The following is a 12,187-nucleotide window of genomic DNA, read 5'->3' on the forward strand; positions in this document are numbered from 1 at the left end:
TGGACTCATGACGCGAGTTCCCATCATTATTGTAGCTTAATTATTCTAACGGGAGATTTAACAGCGAGCCAATTAGGAAGAGACTTAAGAAAAGGCATCAACTTTGAGTGACATGGGTTGGGCCTATAGCCTTTAGTAGTACTCATGACTAACTGTCTGTATGTATGTAATTTGGTCACACTTTTTGTGACCTGAAATTTGCAACCTGATTGACTTGGTCGGAGTACAGTTATTTTGATTTGAGGAATTTTTTGATATTTTATGGTACATCAGTTCTATGATACCTTCAAGTACACATATATCTAGCCTAACAATGTCGTTCCATCTTATTCTAATCAGGGGTGGCTTCACATTGGGTCTAAGATGGTCACAGGACTACCCTAATTGGAAAAAATTAATATTATTATATATAAATTTTAAAAATTTTATATATTTTTTTTATCCTTAAAAATATTTGTGACCACCATAAATTTTTTTAGTACCAACATTATTAAATTTTAGACAAAATTTGATAACAAAACTTAGTTGTAGACTAATGTTATAACTCCATTCAAACTCAATATTTTTTTTTTTGGACAATGATTTTTAACAAATCCATATTTGGATTACATTTTCTTCTTATATTCTGCACACTTGTAAAATTTCAAGAAGATCAAAGATCAATAACTATGTCATTAATTAAAGGTTTATATTTCGAGTTTTTGTAGTCTAAAATTATACTTAAAATTGATAAATAGTATTCGATTGACATGAAATTTGACATGTGTTTTAAGAAAATAAAGAATATACAATTTAACGATTAGATTCTTAAAATATTTATCTATGTTAATTTTCTTTAGTGAGAATTGTAGCTACAACTAAGTTTGTAGCAAAAATTTTTCCTTAAACTTTGGTCCCTTGAACAAATATATTAGGTCCTTACAAATTAAAAAAAAAATGGCCAAGAAAATTTTTATTTAACTAAAATTTTGAAAGAGATATAATTTGCAGTTTTGATAATGAGATTATTATACAACGATTTCAAAATAAGAAAGTTTGTAGAAGAGAATTATAAGACTTTATGTGTTTGCGTGTCTTTTTTATCAATATATGAAGTTTTCTATTTGTTAGATTTTGTATAATTTAAGTTTCTTAATGTCTATCTTGGAAAAAATTTCTGAAGCCCCTATTACCTAACTTGTATTAGCTGGTGACAATCAGGGAAGGGAGCTTTTGTCTTTTTTGTATTGAGTGATGGTCTCTTACGGTCTTGATGTGGATCTTGGAGGTCATCATGAGTTTTGTGAGGGTTATGATTGGTTTTAGGTCTATGTTTGTTTGGGATTTTCAAAATGGGAAAGTTATAAATGTATTTTTTTAAAAAACCCTAAAAGAGAAGAGATATATAAATACTGCTTCTAGCTAATTGATATTACTGATGCGGTTAGCCACTCTTATTTTATTTTATTTTTATATTTTTTTTTAGACCATAGAATCTATTGGTTTCTTTGTATTATTTGACTGCTATTTAACATGGAATCAATATAAGCCACATCCATAAAAGTAAAATATTATGATAATTTCAAAGTTTTTTAAGGATATGGAGGCCTGGTTAGAGGCAATTAAATTTTAATAAATGGAAGTGCTTTTAGTTATTTTTTCGTTGTTTGATCATGTTCTCTTTATGTTGCTACACAAATGATTTCATCTCATTTAGATAATGAACACCATGTTTGTGATTGGGGTCTTAGGATCTTGGAGGTGAGATTGGAGAGGTTGAGGAAGTGTTTAATAAGTGTTCATTTATAAAAATAAAGACTACTTTTTATCTAGATTTTATTTTAATCATTTTAATATTAAATTTATAATAAAATATAGTTTCTTGTCCGAGCACCATTCAGTTCCAACCTCATATATCTAGATTAGTAAAGAAAATCCCCTCAATAGTTAGAAACTACTTCTAGGACAAGAAAAATTTATAAGATATGAATTAAGGAAATCGGATTTCAAAGAATTCAGCAACAGTGTGAAAAAAAATATCATAAATATTATACAACAAAATGAGTATTATATATGGATCTTTACAAAAACACATATAAATAATTTTCAAATGAAATTGCAAAGTATTTGCCCATGGTGTGGAACATTGTCTAGTTCTGAAAGAGTGACATTTTTTTATTTAACTATACCTATTTAAAAAAGAAAAGAAAAAGAAAAAGAAAGTAAATCTAATTGTTAAGAGTACATAAATATCATCCTATCATTCGTAATGTGATCATAAACACCAACCCAATAGCAGCAAAAGTACCAAAACACAATATCATCCCGACTTTCGTATTAATACGTTCATTTTTCTCCTTTGCATGGGATGCTGCCACCTCCTTCTCTAAACTATCTATCTTCTCTCTAAGCAAAGGCAGCAATTCTCTACCACGTGCACATGGAGGAGGGTCAAGCCAAACAAAGTATCCACAAGTATCATCAACCTGCAGCCAAAAAGAGATTAAACATAATTAATACTTAAATAACAGAGAGGCAGAGAGATATTATTTTCAGATTCAATAAGTTTGGACACAATAAATTCCACAAATTGTTAAATTTGTATATTATGATTAGTGCTAATAAAAATAGTGTCATGTTATTCTAATAACAACTTGACACATAGACCATAATGAACAAAGATGATAGAAAAAGCTTTTAGATTAGCACAATACCCCATATTTTTCACACGCCCAAAACCTCCTCCCTATGTTTTCACCAGTCCATGATGTTTTCACTGGTGCAATTTTTCCACAGTGACAAAACTGCATCCAAGGACTTCCAGGTGCATGTGATGAGGTTGAAGAAGACATGGTTGAGGGCTGGTGGTGCTGGTGCAGTATATCCATATAATCTGAAGAAAATGGCACAAAGAAATGCTATTTTAGGCCTTGGAAAGAGGTGGAATAAACCGAGTTTGTTTCATTCCACTGCTTAAGATACGCACTTGTGATATATTACTGTTAATAAAATGGTTTACGCTTCAAAATTGTTCTCTAATTTCTTTTTTCGGAGGCTTTATGATGTAAGTTATTTTTTATTCTTTTGCCAATAATTGTGGTAAGTCATTCTGTACTAGCATGCAATTACGTACCTCATTTTATAATTAAATTCTTCAGAGAACACACGATATTAGAATAGTGATTAAATGATTTTAGAAGAATATAAAAGAATGAGAGAAAATTTGGCAGGTAGATGCACCAAGATTGCCGATTGCTTGTGACTTTAGTTCCTATATCATGCTATGATTCTCTCATTAGCGCATGGATCATGAAAACTATGAAAAAAGAAAGAAGGAATATTGAATTTGAAACTCATTGGAATTTTGACAATACTGTGAAAGGAAACATATAGAAAAATGAGAAGTTGAGACCCTTGAATCTTTGTTCTTTCAAAGCATTTTATGATAATCACCATATTAATTGAAAATAAAACAAAAGAACTAAAGAAGGGTTAATTAAAGGGTGAACTGAAACCAAACCAGTTCTGTGGAGAGGATGCTCAGCTGGTTGAGTTTGAAAAAATGGGGTTTGATCATCTGCAGCTTCTTCTCCCATGGTCTCCAAAAAAGTTTTAAGTTCTCACTTTTTCCTGAAGAACCAATCTTGCAGAAATTAAATTTATAGCTGAAATTTGTAAATTAAAGATAATAGATTTTCCAGAGATACAAGTCTATGGGGGAAAAAGTAGAAGAAAAAGTCAAAGTCCAGTTTGGTGTTTAGAAGAGTCTATATAATTTTCTGTTATAACGTTTGGAAGATTATACAAAGTTGTGTGTGATGGTAAGTAAGGAATGCACCTCTTCTGTCTCAAAAAAAAAGTCCCTCTCAGTCCATGCTCCACCACTCAGCATACTGTTTTTAGTTTCTACTTTTTAAAAGTTAATGAAGATACACGTTTAGTTTAATGAATTTGTCTCATTTAATTAGTTAGTATTAGAATTCAAACTTTAGTAACAACATATTTTAGTATTTTTATTTTTTTCTTCAAAAAACTATATATATATTTTTTAATTTCAACGAACCAAACATATTTTTTATTTCGAAAATACAAGAAAATTATTTTTTCTTTATATTCCCAAAAACAAGTTTTTGAAAATAAAAAATAAAATCTGTTACCAAACATAACCTTAACTTTTGGCGTTTGCTCTTAATGATAGCTCTTTATCACCAAATCAAGACACTAATTGATTTTTAGTATAGGTGAGGATTGAATTGCAGATCTCTTATTCAATCATCGGAAACTTAAAAGTGATAAAAAAATATATACATATTATTAGAATTCAAAAGACATCACATGGCTCTTTTTTCTTTAGTTTTATTTTTGTTTTCTTTAGCCCTTAGGTGTGATTGTGAATGTCTGGTCACCTGCAAAGACATTTCACACCTCTTTCACTTTTCTTTCAGCTCCAGCGGCTTGTTTCTACCATGAATCTGGATATTTGTAAGATATAATTTAAAAAAAAAAAAATACAAAATAGAAATTTTACTTTAATTTAATCTAATCTAAGTGTGTATATATATATATATATATATATATATATATATGAAACTCCTTTTTAGAAATTTGAATTCTGACCATCGTGCTAAGGGTGTACGGTGATGTAGGACTTAAAACTTAAAAAGACGTTAACGTATTAAGAATAGAAAAGAATAAATAGATGAGTGTTATCCGTTGGGTAGTGGAGCGCGCATGAACGGGGACAGGAACTTTGACATTGAGGATGCGCATTTGAAGCAACTAATTAATTTTCTATTCTTTTATTTCATGCTCCTAATACAAGCAAAACAAAGATGACATAAAAAATAAAAATAATACAAAAAAAATGAAGATTTTACTTTTTGAATAACCTTCAAATTTTCAATAAGAAAAAAAATTAGCCTATAAAAAAAAAACACAAATTAGAAATGAAAACTTAAAATGGAAAAATCCATTCACATATATCTTAACAAAACGCGTGAAGTTATTATGCGCTTTATTAGTCAATTTTGAATATGCTATTGAATTTGACATTTCTTTCTTATTTGAGTATTGCTCTTACTTTTCTAGTCCACATATGTGGGTTTATAATAATAATAGGTCCTGTTTTATTTTGTAGTCAAGATTAATGTTTGCTAATGCATGATTGAGTAAAGAACTATACATTGTTACTGGATGATTTGATCTTAGATGGTTGATTTGGTGCAGTGGAAATCAAAATGTCAGTCTCCCCTCCCTCCAGTATGAATCTCATAGAAAGAGGTTTCTTACTCTTTTGGAAACGCAAAAATATAATCAAAATGTTACTGTCTACTTAATTTCTAATTTTAAAATCTGATTCTATTTTATTTATTTATCTGCTGTAATCATTGAGATGTTATAATTCTAGATATTGATTTATGGTTAAAAGAATACGCCAACTTGCTCATCAGTAGGCCATTGGTGTAGCCCTCCAATGGCCATGATAAGTTACTACTTCCTTGCATTCGTTAAGGTTTGACATAGGCCCAAGTTAGGCCATTACGCTGAAGCACATTTTTTTTTTTATAATATTTTTTAGCATTACTTGTTTAGTTAATTTTTTTTACCCTCTGATTGAAATGCTCAGGCGTTCTATTTGGTAGAGAATATCCGACCAAAGTTTGAGAGGACCAGTGTGGTGGGGCCTTTTGTGTTTTTGGGCTTGATTTCTCTTGTTGTATCACGGCCCGTGATTCTGAGGTAGGAGAGTTAAAACTGGTCTAAGTGAAACATACCTTAGGCTACCTTGTATACAAGTTGGGCCATTCTGGTATAGATGCACCTTGGCAGGAGTCTTAAATGTACAATGTGCTCACGACATGAATAACACAACAGAGCATAACAAGATCGTGGCAGAGTAATACAATCACGAATAACAAGATTACAGTAAACAATTCAATAATAAGATAACAAGTTAATCATTCATCAACCAAAAAGCAAAACTCGTTTGCCAAAAAAAAGAGCTTAGCTTTTCATCAAATACAAGTCCAAAAAGGGAGCCGATCTCCAATGTGGGTAACCTCAAAGAAGGTTCTTGCCATAGAGATTACACACTTTGAAAAAAGGACCTCGATGGCTTAAACTCTAATACTTGAATTCTTAGAGAATGGGTCTGTCAAGAGGGAGAGAAATGGGTAGACTATTGATGCTTGCCTCTATTTCTATCACTCATGTTTTTCTTGGATTTCTGTGTCTTTCATTTTTTTTTGCTTTCTTTCTTCCTTCCTTGTCTACCTCTATTTATTGCCGTGGTTCCCCATTTTTTTTCACTGTTCACAACTATGGCCTTTTATACTGCCTGCCATGACAAGATTTACCATTTTTACCCCTTAACCGCTTTTGGTTTGTTGTGGGTGTCCTTTCAAGATTGCCCACTGGCCTGTCGGCTACCTTGCCACTACCATTAATTACACTGTGTTGGCTGCACCACGCGTCATTCCCAGACAAAAGTGGTTTGTCTTGTCTCTTACCTTTCTTTGTTTTCATTACTCTCATTTGAATAAGGGTTAAACCTCTCCCCCACCTACCTCTATGGCATGCATCTAGTGGTTCCAGTTCATATTTACTTCTTTCGGGTGAGATGTCATCCCAATAGGACATTTCTCTCCAAAGAAGTTTGAGCGGGAACCTCAAAATAGGCTCTTCCTTTTCCCCACCGCTAGACCACACCCTTGACCCGTGGCCCATCTCCCATGTATTAGCTGGGTACAAGTAGGTGGTGCCTGCCTGGTTCTTGTGTGTATGGTCCATTTCCGTCTGAATCCATTACTATTCTAGCCTTCACGCCTTTGCCATTGTCTCCCCGTTTATATGATTCTGTTGTACATTTTGGTAGGTGTCTAACTCTTGCGGCATGAAAGATACTGCACTGCTCCTGCTATATCATTACCTTTCTTTTATTTCCTTGTTTCTCATGGGCTTATAGGCTGAGGCTCTTGCTAGTCCACTTTCTATATCCTTTCCTCTTTTGGGCTTCACTAGCCAACATTCTTGCTATGCCAGCTCACTTTCTACATTCTCAACTCTTTTGGGCTCTATTGGACCACATTCCTGCTGTGCCAGCCCATTTCATTCCTCGGGCTTCCTCGGCTCATTTATTTCTTTTTTACCTCTTTTACTCCTATGAGTTTTTGCTAAATCCTTTGGGCTTCTTAGGCCCAACTACACATCCTTACCTCTTATTACCTTTCGGGCTTATTGGCCTTTAAGCCAGCCTTATGAATTTACTAACTCATTTCTTGGGCTTCTTTGGCCCATTTACTTCTTCTTTACCTCTTATTATTCCCATGGGTTTACTATTTCATTCCTTGGGCTTTCTCGGCCCATTTGCTTCCTCTTTACTACTTATTATTTTTGTGAGCTTGTTGACCAATATTCTTGCCATTCTGGCTTGCTGGGCTTTGCTTTACTATTTTCTCTTCCCATTTTTTTTTCTTCATATTGTTGGGCATTTTTTGCCATTGGGCCTTTTGTCAAAGTGGACACCAACAACCAGTAAATTAGACTTTTGTTATTTATTTTTAGCAAAAATACCAATTTGTTCCATACATTTTGGTAATAGTCAATTTGGTCTCTATTATTTTAAACTTGCAGTCAATTTAATTCTTACTATAAATGAACTAGGGACATGAATTAATGGTAATGACCAAATTGACTACAGTTCTAGGATTGGCTCTTTAGTTTCAAACCGTTCTGATTAAACTGCTTAAGGGCTTAGGGAAAAATGGTTCAAATAGTGTGGTTAGCGGCATATTATAATTGTCTCTAAAAAAAAAGGATTGGTGATAATTAGGTTAAGATTTTCTCTCTTTGTAGCACACAAAAATAACTCTCTAAAATATCTTCTGAGTAGATCACCTTTTACATGCTTGCATTTAGGGAACGAAAAACCAAGACAACATTGACTTAGTCAAAACACGTTATATTTAGCTTTCCTGTTTTTTATCAATCAAGAATTTGCTTTTGATCGAATGAGCTGTGATTAAAATTTAAAAGGTCGTTGAAGACTCTTGTTTGATCAATTGAGCATTAGGGCAGTCAAAAATTTTAAAATCGCCTTCTTTGACATATATCTTGAACAATACAACTTGAACTTCGATAACACATTACACACTCAATTGAAATCTTGACCTTCCACTTTATCACCAAAATTAGTGTGCCTTTTATTGCTTTTACTATTATTTTTTTAGAATTGGTGATTGAGTATTGGGTCGAATTACTTATTGGAATACACATAAATTATTCAATTAATACCAACTATTGCACTGCATAAATAATTTGGGGTCTAAGATTTTCGTAAAATGTTTTCCATGGTTTATATAAAATAAGTCAAAATGGTGAAAATAATTTTCTATGAGAAGTGGGAGTAGTTTTCTACAATTTCCTTATGGCCTCCCCCATTCATTTCTTCTTGCTCCTAAAACCATCACCATCACCACTACCACCTTCACTACCTTCACCACGACCATCGCTAATTCTATCACCGCCACCACTACTATCTTTGAGGGTGCTATTATTAGTACTCTCACCTAAACTAGCATTGCGTCTATATGAAATATTAATGATTTTTAAGCGTATTAAATGATGTATATAAAACGTTTTCAAGGTCGTATTCAGATTCGCTACAATAAACATCAAAACTAGTCACTCTTTTTGGAATTTTTTTTTCAAGGAAAATGTTTTTCACCGAAACAAAGAAACAAAAGAAAGCATTTGAGAATATATAATTATCATATCTTGTCAATAGAAATACAAAAATTAATTTGAAATTACAAGGGAAAATGGAATTGGATTGGAGACCTCCAGCGTTTCACCTCCCCTAGTGTGGATTGTATCATTTGTATGCATCGTGTTCTTAAGCAAATAACTTCATCAATTATAACATAATGTAGATTTTCTCTTTATTAATTTAGGAATCTATTTTCTTAACACTGAACTCCCCTCCATGAAACTCCCACCTTCTCTCATTCAATTAATCTATTTCACATTAATTAAAAAGAAAATCATAATTATTATATTGATAAAAATATTTCATTTATTCATTTAATATGAAATTGCTCCAACACACTAATTCACCAAATATGGATCTTCATTAATTCTCTTGTAGTTCTCGACTTCTTGCATTGCCTTGTAGATGAAATCTATGCCTTCATTGTAGCATGATTGAGATGCACTAAATCCTCCATCTGCGAAGGATACTGGATAGTTACTCTGGATGTAGGTATTGTCCATTACAAAGGGTTCAGTCCAAAAGTCACTAAATGATTGCTCAAGCGTTTCCAATGTAGTGAGACTATCTTCTGCAGTCCAATTTATGCCAGATAAAGGTGCATTATCAAAGCTCAAGTATGAGAATTCACTAGAAGATGTTTCTAGGGGTAATTTGGAGCTCTCCTGAACTTGGTAAGAGGGAGAACTGCTTACAGAACTGTCAGTTTTTGTTTTCCTCGCTCTATCAGTGTCTTGTTGGTAAGCTTCATTGGACAATGTTTTCATCTTCGATGTAGTAGGATTTTTCTTGGTGCACTTCTTCAGGTGGGCATGCCAATAGTTTTTTATATCATTATCTGTTCTCCCTGGCAAGCTTGTCGCAATCATAGACCATCTACAAAGAAAAATACATAGGGTTTATATAGAGGTTTTTTTGTGTGTCTTCTTTTCGATGAACGAGAAGATTGTATTGCAACAAATGTCTAGAGTACAAAGTTCAAGTAACAGCACCTATTAGCAGAACTGGAACACCAGTATATACACCAAATCTAACTCAATTTCAAAAGTTTATATGCAGTTACATTACTATATATTTATATTCACATATTTTAGCTCATTGAAAAATTCATTTTGAATCATTTAAAATAAAAACTGACTAATTATGGTGATATCTTGGTTACTTACAGACGCATTTAATGCAGACATAAGATGCTTATGAGTATTCACCATGCCAACATGTTTACGCTGAATTCTTCAAAATGACTGGCATGTGTGAAGTAGGTTATGCTCATAAATATTTGTTATCAAGTATGAAAACATGCAAACAAGAAAAAGCGCATGGAAAGAAGGGGAGATTTTGTAAATAAAGTTATGTTCATCCAAATTCTTGTTGAAGAATTTCGAAGTTTTAAGTCCGTACTTATTGCCTAGTTCTTCATGCAATTTGATGATCAAAATCTCTTCTTCTTCTGTGTAGTTTCCTCGTTTTAAATTTGGCTGGAGGTAGTTCATCCATCGCAGTCTGCAACTCTTCCCACACCTTGATAAACCTGTAATCAATGTATAACAAAAAAGGTTGATTAACAAGAAGTAATGAAATGCCACAGGATTCCAATTTTTTATTTTATATTTGGATTTTCCCAGGAAAGAAAAGTATGACCGAAAATGGAAGACAATCATGATAGTCAATAAAGGCAAATCATGCATAAAAATGAACAATAAAAGTAAAGCAAAGGTTGTCATAAAAATTAGAACTAAAAGTGCTTAAACAATGTTTTCATTTTTTAGTGTAATTTGAGAGAAGCCGAGGAGTTAGACAGCCTTTATTATCTAGACATTTCATGAGGCAGTTAACATGGTTAACCACTAATGATACATTTCTCTTTTTCCTATATATAAAAATAAAATGCAAATGTCCTTCTTGGATTGATTTCTATCAGCTTCAAAGAGTTTCTTAATTACCTGCAAATTTTGGAAGTTCCCGCCAGTTCCCGGGGCCAAATCTCTGAATATAAGACCTTAGTTTATTATCTTCTTCTACACTCCATGCACCTTTCTTTAGTCCATTTTTATCATAGAAGGGAGCTCTCACCATCTCTCTCTAATTAAAAATTTAGGTCAAGTGATTCCCTAGCTCTAAGTAGCATATTTATACAAAAAATTTGAGTTGAAAAATGTTCAATAATTACAGCCTTGAAGTGGACCTATCATATGTTTGGTCAAGATAATAATATAAAAAAAAAAGCCCTTTTCTTTTGATTAAGCTTTATCAAAAGAAAAGGACTTTTGATAAAGCTTTATCAAAAGCCCTTTTCCTTGCAACTTCATTTTGGGCGCCTACTTTAAGCAATGATTCTGTGAGTGAAACACTCTTTAGAATGTGCTACATGCTGCAGCATAAGCTGTGTTCGATTGTATAGAGGCCACTTCTTTTATGTAGCCGTAAATTATATTTGAAGATTATCAATTAGCATCAATATAAGCATTGGATCTTAAGAGCACTCGTATCAGTGCTTGTATAATAGAAAAAAGTACTACATTTTAATCAATCAAGTCTAAAATTCATATACATCATGCCATGGAGAGTTGTGTAAAAATACTTAGTTGCTAAAGTAAATGCGTAAATTTATTCTGATACTATTTATTTTGCATTTAGCTTTTTAATTATTTCTTTATGTATTTTGAGGATAAAAAAAAGAGGGTTGATGTTGGTTGTTGTGTGTGAAGAAAGATAAATAATTTTTTTTTAAATCAAGAAAATTGACTTTTTAATGAAATGTAGTGTAAAATAAATAATCTGATAAGGTGTTTTAAAAGTGAATATGTAAATTAGAAAGAATAAATTCTTGTATTAAAATAGACGTGAATTTTTGCATGAGCTGAATATGGTAAAAAGAGAGAGCTAAATACTCCAAAAAACAACAGGCACCAAGGTCAATTGCAACAATTCATGGGTCCCACTGCACTTTTTGGTACTATTCATGAGTCCTACTGAACTATTTTAGCTAACTTTTACCTTTATATACAATAATTTCAGCAAAATAAATAGATCCCAAACAGACCATAAGTCAAACAACAAATAATTATCAAATAATTCAACAGAAAGCTCAATTTAAAAAAATAAAACCTCTATTTGGCTCATAGTCATAGTAAGTATCATCCGTTGCTCGCTCTCCCTCTCTCCTTTTTCTATAATCATTTCAGATTATCTCTCATTTTATTTCTCTTATCTCAGCATTCTCAGTTCTCAATTTTTCTCTCATCAGTCTCTTTTTGACTTTTCATTTAATTAGTAGAAAAAAATTGTAAAATTTCATATATTTGCTTCTTGTTGTTGTGATGTTGATATATTTAAGTTCTTTAAAAATTTCTTAGAGCTACTGCTGCTTTGACATATGCCCTGTTGCATTATAAATAGGCAAAAATACTATTTATTTGGTCCCTACATTTTAGTAGCAAT

General features: G+C 32.3%; 2 protein-coding genes across 2 annotated transcripts; both read right to left on the reverse strand.

Moving 5' to 3' along the window:
- Nucleotides 1-2,123: 2,123 nt before the first annotated feature.
- Nucleotides 2,124-3,591, reverse strand: LOC142638397 (uncharacterized). The gene is made up of 3 exons (XM_075812434.1): nt 3,500-3,591; nt 2,694-2,872; nt 2,124-2,465 (listed from the first exon to the last, which is right to left on the reverse strand). The coding sequence occupies exons 1-3, from the start codon at nt 3,573-3,575 to the stop codon at nt 2,232-2,234; spliced, it is 489 nt and encodes a 162-aa protein (XP_075668549.1). The 5' UTR covers nt 3,576-3,591; the 3' UTR covers nt 2,124-2,231.
- A 5,493-nt stretch (nt 3,592-9,084) lies between these two features.
- On the reverse strand, nt 9,085-10,870 carry LOC142638596 (uncharacterized). Its single transcript, XM_075812633.1, has 3 exons — nt 10,690-10,870; nt 10,148-10,277; nt 9,085-9,622 (listed from the first exon to the last, which is right to left on the reverse strand). Exons 1-3 carry the CDS (start codon nt 10,820-10,822, stop codon nt 9,085-9,087), a joined length of 801 nt encoding a protein of 266 aa, XP_075668748.1. The 5' UTR covers nt 10,823-10,870.
- Between the last annotated feature and the right edge of the window lie 1,317 nt (nt 10,871-12,187).

The sequence above is a fragment of the Castanea sativa genome, chromosome 6, assembly GCF_040712315.1.
Source record: "Castanea sativa cultivar Marrone di Chiusa Pesio chromosome 6, ASM4071231v1".
Taxonomy (NCBI): domain Eukaryota; kingdom Viridiplantae; phylum Streptophyta; class Magnoliopsida; order Fagales; family Fagaceae; genus Castanea; species Castanea sativa.